General features: G+C 52.8%; 7 protein-coding genes across 7 annotated transcripts; 3 read left to right on the forward strand and 4 right to left on the reverse strand.

Annotated features, from left to right (window-relative positions):
* Positions 1–762: 762 nt before the first annotated feature.
* RHO25_008904 (uncharacterized protein) lies at positions 763–1,764 on the reverse strand (the record flags this gene model as incomplete). Its single annotated transcript, XM_023604708.2, has 1 exon — positions 763–1,764. One exon carries the CDS (start codon positions 1,762–1,764, stop codon positions 763–765), a length of 1,002 nt encoding a protein of 333 aa, XP_023460436.1.
* A 931-nt stretch (positions 1,765–2,695) lies between these two features.
* Positions 2,696–4,495, reverse strand: RHO25_008905 (uncharacterized protein; the record flags this gene model as incomplete). The annotated part of the gene is made up of 1 exon (XM_023604709.2): positions 2,696–4,495. The coding sequence occupies one exon, from the start codon at positions 4,493–4,495 to the stop codon at positions 2,696–2,698; it is 1,800 nt and encodes a 599-aa protein (XP_023460379.1).
* Positions 4,496–5,830: 1,335 nt separating this feature from the next.
* RHO25_008906 (uncharacterized protein) lies at positions 5,831–6,311 on the forward strand (the record flags this gene model as incomplete). The annotated part of the gene is made up of 2 exons (XM_023604710.2): positions 5,831–6,019; positions 6,072–6,311. 2 exons carry the CDS (start codon positions 5,831–5,833, stop codon positions 6,309–6,311), a joined length of 429 nt encoding a protein of 142 aa, XP_023460380.2.
* A 1,559-nt stretch (positions 6,312–7,870) lies between these two features.
* On the forward strand, positions 7,871–10,784 carry RHO25_008907 (uncharacterized protein; the record flags this gene model as incomplete). Its single annotated transcript, XM_023604711.2, has 5 exons — positions 7,871–7,969; positions 8,031–8,462; positions 8,520–8,834; positions 8,889–8,957; positions 9,018–10,784. 5 exons carry the CDS (start codon positions 7,871–7,873, stop codon positions 10,782–10,784), a joined length of 2,682 nt encoding a protein of 893 aa, XP_023460377.1.
* A 130-nt stretch (positions 10,785–10,914) lies between these two features.
* Positions 10,915–12,832, reverse strand: RHO25_008908 (uncharacterized protein; the record flags this gene model as incomplete). Its single annotated transcript, XM_023604712.2, has 4 exons — positions 10,915–12,266; positions 12,324–12,354; positions 12,407–12,623; positions 12,681–12,832. The coding sequence occupies 4 exons, from the start codon at positions 12,830–12,832 to the stop codon at positions 10,915–10,917; spliced, it is 1,752 nt and encodes a 583-aa protein (XP_023460378.1).
* Positions 12,833–13,854: 1,022 nt separating this feature from the next.
* RHO25_008909 (uncharacterized protein) lies at positions 13,855–15,005 on the reverse strand (the record flags this gene model as incomplete). The annotated part of the gene is made up of 4 exons (XM_023604713.1): positions 13,855–14,174; positions 14,226–14,568; positions 14,622–14,651; positions 14,700–15,005. The coding sequence occupies 4 exons, from the start codon at positions 15,003–15,005 to the stop codon at positions 13,855–13,857; spliced, it is 999 nt and encodes a 332-aa protein (XP_023460383.1).
* A 456-nt stretch (positions 15,006–15,461) lies between these two features.
* Positions 15,462–17,296, forward strand: RHO25_008910 (uncharacterized protein; the record flags this gene model as incomplete). The annotated part of the gene is made up of 2 exons (XM_023604714.2): positions 15,462–16,816; positions 16,879–17,296. The coding sequence occupies 2 exons, from the start codon at positions 15,462–15,464 to the stop codon at positions 17,294–17,296; spliced, it is 1,773 nt and encodes a 590-aa protein (XP_023460384.1).
* Positions 17,297–17,509: the final 213 nt, after the last annotated feature.

Consider the following 17,509-nt stretch of genomic DNA (forward strand, 5'->3'; position numbering starts at 1 on the left):
TAGCAGCTCGACATGAACATAGGAAAACGAGATCATTGCTTGAGATTCGTCACACCTAATCCCTCGGAACATTCAGTCAGACTATTTTCATATATGAAGAAGAGTTAATTAACTGTATATGCATGATCGTTACACTCGTCGAGACATCAATCGCAGCGTGACTTCCATGCGTTGGAGAAGTGTGAGTGAATACAAGCAACGCTTCTGCAGAGGGTCTGCTACTTGTTTTTCCATCCTTGTGGAGTTCCCAGAGGGTCTGCTACTTGCTTTTCCATCCTTGTGGAGTTTCCTGCAGAGTCTGAGGCTTTCCGGTTCGGTCGGTGGAATCGATAGTAGGCATTTGTGATCTGAGCACGCTAACCAACCGCAAGAAGACATCGTGCGAGAAGCCGAAGTTCCAAGGCATGATATGGAGCAGAGAGTAACTCGCAAAATCCCCGCTATTCTGCCGGTGCTTCACTTGGGCCTCGAGGTGGAGACATTAGGGTGCTAGTGATCTCGAGGTGGACGAGTCTTTCATTTCTCTTTCTCGCGAGAACGTGTTCCAATGCCCGACTGTTCTGCTACTGTGGCCGCGTTCGTAGATGCCATTTAAAGAGTGGAGGATGGGTACCAACACCCCAGCGGTGTTCGTTGGGGTGCCCAGAGCCGGCAAGGCATCGACCTGGCACCGACTTGAGAAACGGTCATGGTCTCCAGAAGATCTTGGTCATTATAGCTGGAGCGTCAAGGAGGATCGTGGTATGAGGTAGTCCATGTGAATCAGTACCTTCTCTGCATCGGGCCATCGCCTTCCAACTCCGCCGTGTGACCGCCTGGCATGCGGTCATGACTGTGCAGTCCGGCCTGAGCATCCAGTTCGGAGACCTTCCTCGTGTCGCCTTCGACTTCGGCCCACACCTTGGGTTTCTTCTCCTCGGCACTCGTCTCGTAGATCTCGCCCGTACTGTCAATCTGGTGAAACACTTCTCTCCCTCCCGCGGACATCTCGGTGTGCTCCTGCGGATCTCCGTGCGTACCTAGTTGGCTCTTCTTTGCACGTCTTCGTCTCCACAGTGCAAAGCCTACGATGGCAATGACCAACAGCACACCTAAGGAAACACCAACGCCGACTCCAGCTTTCGCTCCAGCCGACATACCACTGCTTTTCTCCTCCGCAGCCACAGGCTGCAACGTCGATGAAGGAATAACACTCCCATTCCCACTCGTCATCATCGGCGCCTGGATATCAGTCGCGATATTCCAGCTCCCAGTCTCAGTCGGGTGTCGCTCCAACCGACTCAAATCCGAACTCTGCCATGCAATAAAAATGGGCGTGTCGAAAGCATAACCCGCCGTGGTCGTCACACTCGAGCCATCAGCTCCAACTCCACTCAAAACAACCCTCGTAGACTCCGGATAAGAACCACAATCGTAATATGCCGTGGAAGCATGCATATACCACGGACAACATGTCGCGAAAGTCTCGGTAAAACCAATCCCGTCCGACCACATGGACGCTATACTGTACGCCGAAGGACAAATTCCTGGAGAGAACTGGACCCAGCCATCTGATAATGTCGCCTCTGGTGGGAAACATTCTGTGCTGTAGCCGCGATGGATAGTGAGAGTAGAGCCATCGCTGCCTTTATCTGTGAGATCCGTGAAAGAGCCAGTCTTGCCTGAAAGGGTGTAGGTTCTTTGGAGGCAAGAGAGTGGTGGCGTGAAGACTGTTGTGAGAGCTGCCGTGGTTTTTGAGGACGAAGGGGGTATAGTCGATGTCATGTTGAATAAGAATAAAAAGAGACACAATTGTCCCACTCCAGGTCTGAGAGAATCCTTCTCGAGAAGGGAAAAGGCAGATGCAGTAAGAGGTACTTTAATCAGGCCACGACTCTCCACAGCACCACAAGACGAAAATAGTTCTTCAACCGAACAGAAGCGCGCGTGCGAGAAGCGAGCAACCAAGCGACTTTTAAAACAAAACCCAACAGCCAAGGCGCGGAGCTTTAACATGTGATGGGCAATGATCAGTAGTCAAATATGACCGCTCTTGCATTTGCGATGAGCTCCTGCTCGACCGTTGGGCTTGGCCACATGGTTTGCAATCCTGAAGGGTGAATCGCTTTTGCAGGTCGTGCGCTGGTGCTGTCGGTTATGGCTAGCCAGAAGCGCCAAGAAGTGATATATCCTTGCAAGTGCAGCTCGCTTGGGGGTCTGAAGGATTTCAAGCCTGTGGCCGCGAGATAGCGCCGGCCATGGGATGAGAGTGATGAATGCATTGCAGGGCGGTGGTAATGCATCGTGGGGGGAAATGGCGAATTTTGGCTTGCTGTAAAGAACTCGCAAAGGTATGTGTAAGCTTTCATGTGGTGGAAGGTATTTTCTTATGCTGACTTACATAGAGCGCCACTTGTTTCGCAGTTGGTCAAGTGGCGACGAGAATCGTCCGAAGTGTGTTGGTGACTGGAGACCATGCATGGTTGCATGGCGCGAAGGAATGCGAGTGCCTGCACAAGGTGGCTTAGGTCGGAAAACTAGTCTTTATTTTCTCTGGAGTTGGCTCTATTTTTCTATGTGCATCATCCACAATGACGCTGATCCGGGGTATCACGAAACAATAAACCCAAACGCCCTGTTTCACGCTCGCTAAAAACAACATCATATCATCTTGTGCCAATGCCATCACAAATTGTAACAAATGCAAACCGCTGATCTAGGGAACTGCAGCTTCCGGGAGATCTAGTTTCGGCAGATTCATTTGATCGTCCATTTTCATTCCCATTGTCATGCCATCTCTTGGGGACGGCATGCTCTTGTTGGAAATGACGCTCAGCTTCCTCGTCATCGCCCTAATGGCCTGCGGGCTGCCCACTGGACCTGCGGGTGAAAGTGTTTCGTCCTCGACGGGAATGCGGAGCCAGCGACGGATGTCTCCATCTTTGCTGAGGATTTCTTTGTCGTCCTCTCCAGCCACTTCGATGCCATTCTCGCGAAGGGTCTGCTGAAAAGCGCGGAAATTGAGCTCCATGATTCGTTCGGGCTCCTCGGCTTTGGTCACACGCTTCGCAATCCACGGAAAGAGCAGACCGAAATCTGACTGATTAAAGTGTTGACTTTGCTTGATGTAGAACAGATGCGGCCCTGCTGTCCGGGTTGGCGACGCCGAGTCTGGACTAGAAGTAGTCTGTGGTTGCGATGTCCTTGATCTTGCTTGAGATAGGCCACTAGCCTTACTCCGTTGTCGATGCAAGGAGCGCAGAGGAGTATTTCCTGATGCGTAGCCAGAATCTCGTCCTGGGGATTGATCTCGTGCCAGGCGCGCCCAGTCGGGCAGGAGCTGTCCCGGTGCGCGAGAAAGTCGAGGTGCCGTCGACGGACGACGAGATAAGGAAGGAGCGCCTACGATATGCTTATTGATGCTGAGATTGTCGTCCCAGTTGAAAAATGCCTCGGAAAGAATGGAAACCACGTTTGAGCCGGCCGGGCCACCGATTGCGTAGGATGGCAATGGCTTATCCCACAGATAGGCTTGATCGGGAGACTTGAACGGCAATCCCCACATGTCCATGAGTATCATCGGGCTCTCGGGCATGATCTGGTGTGCGATCGCGGCGTCGGCATTGGGCACGAGCAGAGGCTTTCCAGCGTCTGCTGGTCTGTCTTTGGCATAGAAGATGCTCTTTAGCAGCTGCACGGTTGTGCATGCGCCGTATGAGTGTCCTGAAAACGTAACTTTTCCTGCCCGATGGATATCCAGCATGTCGTTGAACATGTACAGTACTTCTACTCGCTCTTTCCGTTTTGTGCTCGCGTTAATATCCAAGTTTTCCAGTCTTTGGCCAGCATCAATTTTCGTCAAAGCTTCGTATGCCATACTGATCTCCCACAATCGAATACGCAATTGCTTGTCTCTCGCCTCATACACTTCAGGGCTGGGCTCATGGCTGATTTTCACAGGGTCTACTATCCGTGCTTTTGTGGAACTTGTCTCGCGAACATACTGAATTGGACTGCTGCCATCCCGATGGTCTAGTGCAATCACGATCATGCCATTGCTCGCCATGTCACCGCACACGTAGCTATACGCATTCCTGCTGCCTGCCAGTCCGTGGCTGAAGACTGCCACTGGCCAGCGTCCATTACGTGTGGGCGCGTCAAGCAGTTTGGCGTTTCGATGCGCTGGAAGGCTGATCCAGTACAGCTGCTGTGGCATCCACGATATCAGGCTGGCGACTTTTGGATTCTTCACGCCCAAGAAATTGGCAAACGCGCGCATCGTCGGTCGCTGCGGATTGGGGATCCATCGGACAGGGCGCGTGGCTTCCGACGGTTCGGGTTTGTGGCAAGGGTAGAAGATGCGAAAGGAGATGGTTTCAGCGGCATTTTCGGGCGTTTCGCATGGCGATGGGAGGTCGGCGGCTGGTATCTCAACGTCGACGGTGCCGACTTCGTAGGGTCCGTGGTATGAAGGGAATGAGACGATGGGATTCCAGCCCGAGAGCCACGAGGCCATATTGGCTGCCTCGCTGCGTGGTAATGGTCGAATGTGGGAGGCCCGCCGTGCGCGGTGCTCGTCGACAAGGGGCGTTTGGTGAGGCGATCAGGCGCTGCTATCGCTGTGGTCAAGTCGTAGAAGGGGTGGTAGGCAGAAGAGTAGTGAATGTGGTCGCAAATGCTTTTCGCTTTAGTAACGGATGCAGAAAAAGCAGCAGGAGGAGAGTAAAGAGAGCGTGGGCGAATGGACCGAGCAGACGGATTTAGGAACGAGTAAGTGGTCGTGTGTGTCGCCGACTAACTACTGCACGCTATTGCGTCAATGCGCTTTCACGTGGCAATCTCGACGCGTCTTTTCAATCCGTCTTTTCCATCTCATTCTGCTTTCTTTCATGCCTGCGACGACATGAGCACGTTGTGCGACCCGCGGCGTCTGAATGGCGGATGGGCGTGATGATGGTGTGACAATATTGATCTTACTCTGCCAGCACAGATGAGACGGCGAAGTTGGACTGTCGCGCAGTTCCCGGTTTGCCCGCACAGCCTCGTCATCCGCGGCCACTGCCCTCTCGTATCCTTCTTCTCGAACATGACCGCCATCGGGAGACAGCCTATTGGCACTCGGCGCTGACCCGTCGCGGAGAGCAGGGCAGCGCGGAGCTCTCGAATCACTCTCGCAACACCAACCAGCATTCCGGGCCGTGAGCACACTTTGCAGCCCTGCACGCCGAACGCACAATGCCGTGCATGCTACGTGCATGCCCGTCTATTCGGCTCGTGAGCGACGCACGCTTCGCAGTGACGACAGCCTCGCGAAGCACTGAAACGGCACCACCGATTGAACGCGCGCTGAAACGGTCCACGTCGCTGCCCATCGATCGCCGCCAACAATTCATCTTCGGTGCCGTGTCGAAACGCGAAATCGGCATATTGGTTGCTCCTGCTCTGCCCCCTCCCTGGTCGCCGGAAACAAGTGTCGCAAACTCTCCAGGTGCCGATCGACGATCATGCGACGTTTTGACGCTGGCATAACTGCCCTACCGAACCGCACGCCTATGTAACTGTCAATGCTACCTGGTCCGGGGAGCTTCTTTCTGGAACTGCTCGATCAAAATCTCTTCATTGCTTCTCACATCCGTCTATCCTTGCTATCCTCTCACCAGCTTCCCACTCCTGTCTCGAGACATTGCCCATCCTTTGACCGCTTCATGGCCTACTCATCATCGTCGATTACCTGTCTCTTCTCACGTTATTTGAACACCTGAGACCGGTCGCTGGTCTCGACAGCATTCGCTCCATGCAGTCGCGCAGCACGCCTTTCGTAGAATCCTCACACCACTCCGCCCTTCCAGCAATGTCCGGCCACGACATGTCGCTCAACGTGCGCGTTTCCCTCCTCACCGCGCAGATTCTCGAATACTGGACATCATGCCAATTGAAGCTGGCGAAATCAAAGTCGAAAAAGGGCTCGGTGCCACTCGCATACGTACCATCAGTCTCCGGAGATGTGCAGACAGAACCGCGGAGGTTGTCGAAGTCCACCGTGAGTGTGATATGGCTTCCGATGAGTGCAATGGCGTTCTGATGAAGTCTAGTCGCCGAAGCGTCGCAAGTCATCACTGCAATCGCTCCAGTCAAGTCTGCAGGACAAGGCGGCAGCCACATGTCTAGTGCAGAACTTCAGCGTCCTATCCCAAAGGTGTGCAATCTCCTACGCATCAGCTTCCCAGGCATGCCCGAGGCCCCAATGGCGGCCGAGCCCAAAGGCATCGACTGTTTCTCTTGCAACAACAAACCCAGCATCGCCCATCCGCTCCATCGTGTCGTTCGACTGAACCCAGAGAACGGTGCTGACTGGCGACTAGTCACGACGCCCCTCAATGGATGCCTGATGAGACGCCAGAATGGGCAAAGCATGGAGAAGACTCCCCGAGGTGTTCTTTCGACTCTCATCACAGCGTGACGAGTCAAGTCGATTTTGCGATCGAAAAGCCCAAGGATTATATCAATCTGAGCGATCTGATGAGCCATACAACGACACTTGTGAGCTCGAGCTCATGTCGGCATGTGGGCAGTCCTGGCTCAAGCTCGAGAGGGTCAAGCGTTTCCACGCCGTCGAGGGCGTCCAGCTTTTGAAATGGAGCTCAAGAAAGAATTATGACGCAAGTCTGAAAATGTTAGCTACTGAAGAAGCGAGTGCCCTAGGCAGGAGCGCCCAGTCATGTCAGTTAAGGTCGACAAAAGGGCCATTGGAATCCGACAGGGTGAGGCGATTGTGCTCTTCTGGCGTTATTGAGGTGTGATCGCACTTATCATCACACAGTCTCACTGGTAGCTCCCAGACGCCTTTTTTAATGGTAGATACGAGCAAAATATGATATTCGTTTGATGCTCTGCTTTGGCTTGTGATGTCTCCAGATTGGCGAAGGGGAAGATGTGGAAATTGAGAGCTTTGCTGCAAGCTCAGCTCCACTGCTTTGCTCCAACATGATATCGAACAGGAAACTGCAGGCACAGCATCGGCATGTGGACAGCAATGCACTGACCTGTTGCGATCCCGGCAATGTGGCTCGCTTCGTGGAGGTAAATGGCGGCAATTGGCATCTTGGCGAGCCAAATACCGCCTCACCTCTCCTTGTGCTTCTTGAGTTCACGATCGACTCTTGGCAATATCTTCTGTGTCCTCTTTACCATCTTCCATCGTCTCCAGTCGCGAAATACTGTGAATCAGCATCTCATGCGGAGCAGAGCGCTGACTGTGCCTTCTCCAGACACTCCGCAAGTGGGGTCTGGAACGGCTTCGGCGGAGAATCGGCCAAATATCCTGCCCACACGATGCCATATGGGGCCGACTGGAGGAATGGTAAGACAAGATCGAGGACGATGTCGTTCATCGCAGGTCGCGACTCTGGATGATCAGAGGCCCAAATCGTTAAAATCATAGCGAGGAGACGACAGATCGCTTCGGGAATGGTGCTCTCTGGCAAACTGCAGCAACGACCAAATGTACCACCAAAACTCATGAACTGCAGCTTGCAGTAGTGAAGAACGACCGCAAACACGGGAATAGTCCGGGCGATAGCGCAACGACTAATCAGTGTCTCGACGTCACGAATGGACAAGAACTTAGGAATTCTGCCCATTAGCGCGAGGACATCTTACCCAGAAGATCCACCTCACGCGAGTTTCCTTGCTATGGTCTTACGCACGATGCAACACAGTGACGGACATTGCTACTGGGGCCCTTCGGATTGTAGCCACGGGTGGTGATAGAACTTCGGTCGGTCGTCAAAAGTGGTCGGACGTGATCGAGTACATAGAGGGCAGGCGCGCCGCCTGTCAGAGGTAGGTCTGTCGTCTCCCGCTCTTTCCTTCACACGGTCGTCCGAGGAAAATGCCTTCCATCAAGGCTGCGTTCCTGGCCGCTGCCACTTCTGTAGCAGCTTACGACTACTCACAGCTAGCTGCTAGCAAAGACAACTATGGAGCACCGGTAAGCTTCTGCAGAGAACTTATCTAGAGCTTCCCGGTTTTACTGACTTCAAATTCCTCAGTACCCAGATACCACCTATCCGGGATACGAAAGCCAGTCTCCCGCTGTGCTGAGCGGCAGTTCGAGCTTCCAAGCTTCTCCTCCAAAGTATCCTTCACCATGGATGGATGCCAGCTACGGCGACTGGGCTGGAGCATACAAGAGGGCACACGATTTCGTAAGCCAGCTTGCACTGGCTGAGAAAGTCAACTTGACCACTGGTACAGGTTGGCAGCTCGAGGCATGTGTTGGCAACACGGGTGGCATTCCACGACTGGGCTTCCGCGGCCTCTGTCTCCAGGATTCCCCAACCGGTATCCGCATGACAGACTTCAACTCTGTTTTCCCGGCAGGTGTCAACGTTGGTGCTACCTGGGATCGCAAACTTGCCTACGCTCGAGGCAAAGCAATGGGCGACGAGCATCATGGAAAGGGCATTGATGTTCAGCTTGGTGTAAGCATTAGAAAAAGCTTGGCAGGTACTGGGATAACACTGACGATTTCTCCGTAGCCCGTTGCGGGACCCCTGGGTCGTACGCCAGAGGGTGGCAGAAACTGGGAAGGCTTCAGTCCTGACCCTGTTCTCACTGGCCAACTGTTCGCCGAGTCCATCAAGGGTATCCAGAGTGCCGGTGTCATCGCGACGGCCAAGCACTACATCATGAACGAGCAAGATCACTTTCGCTTGGTCCAAGACTCTGAGAAGTTCGGCTACAACATCTCTGAGCCTTACTCTGCCAACTTGGATGACGAGACCCTGCACGAGCTCTACCTCTGGCCTTTCGCAGATGGTGTCAAGGCTGGTGTTGGATCCGTCATGTGCTCGGTAAGGAACCTACCACTGCCCAACTTTCGACCTTTACTAATTGATTTCCCATAGTATAACCAAGTGAATGACTCCAACGCCTGCCAAAACAGCTATATTCTCAACTATGTGTTAAAATCGGAGGTAATTCGGTCCATATCCCCCTGCCTTGAAATACCAGAACACTAATGAATTGCCCATCAGCTCGGATTCCAAGGTTTTGTGATGAGCGACTGGCTGGGAACCCATTCTGGTGTCTCCAGTGCACTGGCAGGTCTCGACATGACTATGCCGGGCGAAGCAACAAATTACAACCAGCTCGACTCTTTCTACGGCACTAACCTCACAGTGGCTGTCCTCAATGGCACCGTCCCAGCATGGAGAATCGACGATATGGCCATGCGTATCATGGCAGCTTTCTTCTACGTGGACGGCCAAGTAGAGCGTGAACCTGAGAACTTCCAGTCCTGGACGACAGATACATATGGCCCACTTCACTTCTACACAGGCGAAGGTGGCATCCAGCAGATCAACCAGCATGTCAATGTCCAAGGCGATCACGGCAAATTGATCCGCCAGTGGGGCGCTGAGAGCACTGTACTCCTCAAGAACGTCAACAATGCACTTCCACTGTCCGGCAAGGAGCCACTCACTGCTGTATTCGGTGAAGATGCTGGTCCAAACCCATCTGGTCCAAACTCATGCTCCGACCGCGGTTGTAACAATGGTACCCTCGGAATGGCTTGGGGCTCTGGAACCGCGGAGTTCCCATACCTCGTCACTCCAGACACAGCAATCCAGAACGAAGTATTGGCCAATGGCGGTGCATATGAATCCAACCTGGACAACTGGAACCTTGAGCCCATCGGCAAGCTCGCGCGCCGTGCCAACGTCTCCATCGTCTTCGCGAACTCAAACAGTGGCGAGTGGTATCTCGAAGTTGATGGCAACCTCGGTGACCGCAATAACCTGACATTCTGGCAAGGCGCGGACGAGGCTATCGAGCGTGTCGCAGGCAACTGCAGCAACACTATTCTTGTTGTTCACTCCGTCGGCCCGGTCTTGCTCGAGAAGTACAAAAACCACGAGAACATCACAGCTATCCTTTGGGCTGGTGTGCCGGGCCAAGAGAGCGGCAATGCCATCGCTGACGTGCTTTATGGACGTGTCAATCCAGGCGCGAAGCTGCCTTTCACTATTGGCAAGGACCGCAAAGATTATGGCGCGGATATTTTGTACTCCGAAACAAACGATTCGGTTCCGCAGATCAATTTTCAAGAGGGACAGTTCATCGATTACAGGGCTTTCGACAAGCACAACTCGACTCCTTCGTACGAGTTTGGGTTCGGCCTGTCATTCACGACTTTCAACTACAGCAACCTCGAAATTTCGAAGCTGGAAGCCCCAGCTTACACGGCCCCCTCCGGCAAAACGAAGCCCGCTCCAACGATTGGCAACTTCTCCACAAAGGCCGAAGACTACGTATTCCCAGCCAACTTCAGCCGTGTCCGCGGATTCCACTACCCATGGTTGAACTCGACCAACTTCACCCTCGCAACTGATGATCCACACTACGGCCTCAACATCTCCCTTCCTGCGCATTCACAAGACGGCTCTGCTCAGGTGATCCCCAAGGCTGGAGGTGCCCCAGGTGGTAACCCTCGTCTCTACGATGTTCTCTACAACATTACAGCCACCATCACGAACACTGGCAAGGTTGCTGGTTACGAGGTTCCACAGCTGTATGTCAGTCGAGGAGGACCTTACGACCCAGTGCGTGAGCTCAGAGGTTTCGAAAAACTCTGGATCGAGCCTGGTCAGAGCAAGACGTTTGCTGTTGGCCTCACGAGAAGGGATATCAGCAGCTGGAGCACCGTGGAGCAGGATTGGTTTGTGAGAAACAGCACCAAGAAGGTCTGGGTTGGCAGCTCTAGCAGACAGTTGCCATTGACTGCTACACTGCCTCAGTAAGTGTCAAGCGGGAAAACAGAAACAGGGTGGACAACGCCAGCGACCTTTCGTCATGAATCGTTATGTGAGATTTGAGAAATTATCATGAAACTTATGTACAGCTAGATGGTAAAAGTAAAATCATCATGAACTACGCATTCACGCCAGTCGCCTGCGACCCAGCGGCCTGCAGGATATACTCAGCAGCCTTCTCCGCAATACCGAATGCTGGCATCTGTGTGTGACCGCTGTGCACGTACGGCATAATACTGCAGTCCACAACGCGCAGGTTCTTGGTCCCGTACACAATCAGATGCTTATCCACGACGGCAGTGGGGTCCTCCCTCTTGCCAATCTTGCACGTTCCGACAGGGTGATATGAAGTCGAAGCGTACTTTTGCACATGTGGTTGCCAGTCCTCGTTCGTTTTGTTCTTGTGATGATTCGTGCCCGGTGGCCAAGAACCTTTGACGACTTTCTTGGTACCTGCACCCTCCATGACGACTTCGTTGGCCCATCGTACACCCTCAGACATCATGATCAGGTCACGCTTATCGGAGAGGTAGCGTGGGTCGACATATGGTGGCTCGAAAGGATCTGTGGTTTTGATCTTGACTTCGCCGCGAGATTGTTGACCGCAGAGGAAACAGCACATTGCCATTGCGTATTGGCCTTCTTTGGGTTTGTCGGTGTATTCTGGTGGGCCACCGTAGCAGATTGTATTGAAGAATTCGAGGTTAGGTTGGGTTTTGGTGAGGCCCATTGGGTCGCGACCTTCTTCGCGGGGGAGGGCGGCCCATTCGGGGTTCTCTTTATCGAGACGTTCGCTGAGGCGGGTGAAGCCGAAGGCGCCGAAGGGGAAAGTGGCGGGCCAGCCGGTCTTGTCTTTCAGCCACTCCTTGTGTCCGTTCTCGTATGCTTCCGGGTCGTGGTTTACTCGTGCGTCGTCGGTGAGATCAGGTCCGTCCACTTCGTAGTAGGTGAAGATCAATTGGTGGTCTTGGAGGTTCTGGCCGACGGCAGGAATGTCCTTCAGGACGGGAATGTTGAGGTCTTGGAGAGTTTGCTTTGGACCGAGGCCAGATCGCATGAGGATGGCTGGGCTACAGTATGTACCACCGCAGACGATGACTTCTTTGCCTGCTGCCACCTTTACCTTGTTGCCGTTGTCATCGACATATTCGACAGCTTTCGCAACCAGCTCGCCGTCGGAGCCTGGCTCCAAGATGACTTTGTCGACGGTTGCATTGCACTTGATTGTTACATTCGGTCGCACCTTGTCCTTCGTGATGTAGTCTGCGGCTGTCGTTCGCCAGCCTTGATATGTAGTCCTCATTGCGTGGCCACAGCCATGGGATGCAACACCAGAAGAGAACATATCAGGAATATATGGAAGTCCCTTGTCTTTGAAAGACTCGAACAAGGCATCAGCGATCGGAATTGGTGGGAGGGCGGGCTCAATGTGTAGTGGTCCATCGTAACCGTGGGCGTCTTCATCGTGTGCTACATGAAATAATATCAGTGGAGTAATTGAGAACATCTTGCGCACCCGTCACTTACGGAACCACTTCTTTGGGTGGAATGTCTCAGCCTAGCTAGATAGTCAATAGGTTGTTCGCGTTGGTTTTCGTGGCCAGACTAACCTTCTTCATGGCCCTGAACATTTCGTCTCCACTCCATTCTGGAAAGCCCCAGTCGTCGTAGTCTTGCTTCACACCACGCACGCAGATGGTTCCATTGGAACCACTGCTACCTCCAAGAAATCTGCCGCGAGGCAGCCGGCATTCCCTATTCTCGAGTCCAGGCTGAGGTGGCGACACAATATTCCAGTCTGTTGGTCCATAATGGTTCTTCGTCCAACTGCAACATAATAAGCGCAGGTTAGCAAAAAAAAAAAATGTAGCTCGCTACACTCACGCTCCAGGCATGTGCACATTGTCCAAATCCTTATTGTCTGACCCTGCCTCAAGGATCAGAATCTTAAGATTTGATTGCTCGGACAATCTTCCAGCCACAACAGGCCCGCAAGTTCCACCTCCACAGATGATGTAGTCGTATGTCTCTGACATCTTGGTAGCCAATAAATTGATTCAGAATAGTTCAATGGCATAGAATGGAAAATAATTCCTTCGCTTCTGTGAATATGACCCCGCGACCATTCCACCTACATTCATATATGCAGAAACGCATTGTACGTACCAGGTCTAGAGCCTCCAAGCTGCAAGCGGGGGTGTGCATAGCTCTCATGCAGGAGCCCTAGCAATCGTGCCCATGGGGGCGGGAACGCGGAGCGAGGGTCTTCGGTTGCCGTTCCGAATTTCCAGAAATGGTCAACTAGGGCTTCATTTCGCTATACCACAGTCAAAACCAATGCGCTTAAGCGGCCAGTCCAGCCACGCTTGGACTCGATTCCTGACAGTCCAGACTGCAGCTACAGACTCGCTTGCAAGAGACGAGCAATGAGCATATTGGCGGGTCACAGCTGCCTCTCACCCGACGAATGTGGCAATTTCACCGCGAGAGGCCACTGATTTCTTATTTCCAAAGCCAGGTACTCAGCATGTGCCGTGACGAGGATCCATATGTCCGGAGCAGGGCAGGAGGGAGCTGGTTGCAATCTCCACAGCTGTTCTGGCGAGTGAAATGTGGTAGAGGACATCCAGCTTGCTTCTTGTTTTGCGTGTCTGGCTCTCGATTAGGCCAGACTTCGACTCGAGGACTGCGGGGTGCATGTCCTGCGATCGGCAGGATACAGGAACGCGGGGAGAGTTCCTGGTACACCTTTGCGCTGTACATGTAGCTCTGGAGATTTTTCTTTTGCAGATCAGAGATGGCGTCACACATCGGCAGACTGGCAGGCGCAAATCGAATGCCTCATTTCTGACACCGACCAGATGATGGCGGAATAATGAACGTGTGTTGTGGCCAAATTAGCGGACTCTAAGAGCAGAAACACACTAGATGGTAGTGTCAATGCCAGAGCCTTGAAGGCCAGAGAGAGGTGAGGTTGGTTTCGCGATGTCTTGGCATCGACGGCAGAACTTCGTTGGTGGTGCAACTGCGCAACCACCGCATTCTCTATCTGTATCCATCACAAACGCGCCAACGCTGCGCGATCACCACCCTTCGCCGGCAGCTGGAGTTGCTTCTGTGCCTCGGGCACGAATTCGACCCGCCCTCGCACGGCCTCAACGTCCTCGACGCAAATCTTCTTCGTCTGTGCAGCCGGATTGTATCCAAGTCGCTCTCTTCCGTCTCGCACGTGTTCCACCTCCTCCCACTTCACTGCAGCGCGCCCGTCGGATCGACGTATTATCAGCACGCTTGTTACTCCTTTGCGTCCCGACGTGTACAGCAAGCAGTTCTGTGCATCTACCGGAAGATCGCCCGCCCAGCCGCGGAACTGCCAAACTAGCAATCATCAGTGGAGGCGAATGCTGGTACGGGCAAGATAAGACTCACCGAGCGTGACGAGCGCCGCCAGGCCCGTTGTGCTACCTTCAGACCTCAGCGATCGGGACAGCTCTGATGTGGCAGCATCGAAGCCGGAAAGTGCTCGAGGATTCGTCTCACGCAAGTCATGCGGTAGGTGCAGCAGCTGGATATCTGTAGGTTTCAACTGCGCCTGTCGTAGTGCGCTGCCGACAGCTGTTCTCGCCGTTCGAGAGGGATCCGACGAACCCAGTGATCGCAAGTGGATTGGACTTGCCAATGCAGAGCCACAGATGCGAATGGAGGAGTCTTTGAGGTACGCATGGGATGTCAGGAAGAGCTCCGAGACGAGGACAACTCCCACTACGAGTGTCTGTTCGATCGTAAGCCATCCTGTCGTGCTCGGCTGCCCTCTTCGCGGCTTACCTGGGCTGAGGCCGCACTCTTGGATGTGTTCTGACAAGGCTTAGTTTCTTTCACGGACGTATCTTGTGAAAAACTCACAGTATCGAGACCAAGAACCAGAGTACAGTCGGACTGTCCAGACCTCACGGATTGCGTTGCTGCGAACAGAGCGGAGCCGTTATTCACCTCTAATACTGGTGCTCCCTCCAATCCAAACGTGTCGAGAGATCTTGGAGATATCGAAAGCTCATCCTCAAACGACACGATGCTCTGATTTACATCGGTATACGTGATGCCGGCATCCAGCATTGCTCTCGTTGCAGCTGCAACCACTGCATCGCTTAGATCTCCATCCTGACTTTCTGCTACGGTCGCTCCGGCTATGTGAACTTTCGGATTCCCCATGATTGCATTGACATTGCAAACAAAAGTCGTGTGAAAGTCCTTGTATCAAGTGCCTATGATTTCACGCGAGCACAACAGCACTTTGACGTCGCGGCCGCGAGATGGAACAAGCTTCGTGCGCGCGGCGGGCGTGCGGGGTCGAGATCGGGAACACTTCACTCGCGGGTGATCCCAGAACCCAGATCTCCAGCCATTGACGTGTCGTCGGCTATCTCTGCGGTATGAGGAAAGGTCGAGGCACAGATCGCAAGCACCACAATCGTCAATAGTAGGCATGTCGTAGCGCAATCTCCTTGACTTCGTCGGCAAGCAGATCTCGACCAGCAGACTATTGAAGCTATCACATGTACCTGGAACATCACCGTCGTGCCAGGTCGTGTTGGTCTCCAGAATATCGTTGGTTACCAAAAGTCCAGAAATACTGCTGTTCTTCAAACGTAACCTGCAGTCTTCGAAATGGCAGCAAGCGAGCAGTCAAAAAACGCCGCACAAGCTACACAGGATGGAAGACCACCTTCAATTGTGTATGGACCTTCGGCACCAGTGCCTCTAACACTGACCTTCGCTCAGCTCCTTGATCACAATGCTGAAGTCAGAGGCGACAAACCGGCAGTCATTTCACACCCACAAGATGGCTTGACCTTATCGTGGGCACAGCTCCGCGAGCGAAGCATAAAACTGGCAAGAGCCATGGCAGCGGATGGTGTAAAGAATGGCGACTTGGTGGCCATCTCTCTGGGCAGCAGAGTGGAATATTTCGAGACATTCTTCGCCTGCACCAGGCTCGGAGCCGCACTCGTACTTCTCAACTATGCGTATGCAGAATCTGAGATGATGGCACTGCTCAAGGATGTCCGACCCAAGATGTTGGTAGCATCTCCTGGCTTCACATTCTACGACAACACGAAGATCCTACCCAAAATTGCAGAAGAGATACCTGCCATCCAAAAATTCATCATAATGGACGATCTGGCGCAGAAGTACAGATTGGCTGGCTCCCTTGCGAGGTCTGCCAAATACGAGGAATACATTGAGCAATACGACGCAGATGTGCAACAACTGCCAGATGCCGACATCTCACCACACGACATGGTTAACGTTCAGTTCACATCAGGATCAACTGGTCTCCCTAAAAGCGTGGCTCTCTCACATTACAACATCATGAACTGCGGTCGCTATATATGGCAGCAGACACGGATGACAGACGAAGATCGCGTTTGCCTACCTGTTCCGCTCTTCCATTCCTTCGGCATGATTGTTGGTATCAGCTCTAGCACCGTTGGAGGATCCGCTCTTGTCCTTCCCCACGAAATCTTCAATTCATCGGCAACACTACGATCCGTCGAGAAGTACAAATGCACAGCAATCTATGGCGTACCCACCATGTTTGTCACCGAGATGGAGCAGAAGGAGTTTGACTCGATAGATCGATCAACTATCAAATTTGGCATTATTGCCGGAGCTGCCATGCCGCCAGAGCTTCTGCGCCGGATAGCAACCAAATTTCCGGTCCCCAGAATCTACACCTGCTATGGAATGACAGAACTATCAAGCTTCATTAGTATGATGCATGAGACAGACCCATATGAGAAACGCATACAGACAGCAGGTAGACTGTTCCCACACTTTATTGCAAAGATTGTCAAGCCGGAGACTGGGATTGTGCTGCCTTGGGGTGAGAAGGGCGAGATCGTAGCTAGTGGATATGGCCAGATGTCCGAATATCTGAACAACAAGAAGAAGACCGACGAGTCCCTAAGATATCACCCAGAAGATCTCGAACCTGGTGGAGTTGGAGGGTTGGGTGACGGGTGAGTACCAAGTGGGAGGCTTCTCCGTTGCACCGCTGACATCCAGCCAGTACTGTTCTCAGAAAGTGGATGCACACTGGCGACGAAGGCTATCTCGATCCAGAAGGCTACTTCATCATATCGGGCCGAATAAAAGATCTCATCATTCGCGGAGGAGAGAACATCTCGCCTATGGAAATCGAAGACAGATTGATCGAACATGAATCAATTGCACAAGCTTCGATTGTGGGAGTAGCAGATGATAAATATGGAGAAGAGTTGGGCGCATTCATTGAGTTAAGAGATGGTTTCTCAGCGAAGCGACCAAGCAATGATGATTTGAGGGCTTTCGTGAGACAGAAGCTGGCACGGTTCAAGGCACCGAGATATTTCTTCTTCCTTGGAGATGGGAAAGCGCCAGATGAATGGCCCAAGACCACCAGCGGCAAGATCAGTAAACCACATCTGCGAAAGATGGTCGATGACTTGGTCAAGTCATAGACAGCTATATATCCTGATAGACATTCAAACCGAAGCAGAAGCTGCGACAGACAAGTGTGGCCTCAGAAATCATAATCATTCTACCCATTCGAACGGAATTTTCCAGAGCACAATACGATGCAGACTGTATTACTGACACCCAGGAGATCGTGAAGCATCGCTCCGTTCCTCCGGAAAGAGCGAAGGCAGGTGAGGCGAAACATCTTGGCAGCG

Source organism: Cercospora beticola, chromosome 5 (assembly GCF_033473495.1).
Source record: "Cercospora beticola chromosome 5, complete sequence".
In the NCBI taxonomy this organism is placed as follows: domain Eukaryota; kingdom Fungi; phylum Ascomycota; class Dothideomycetes; order Mycosphaerellales; family Mycosphaerellaceae; genus Cercospora; species Cercospora beticola.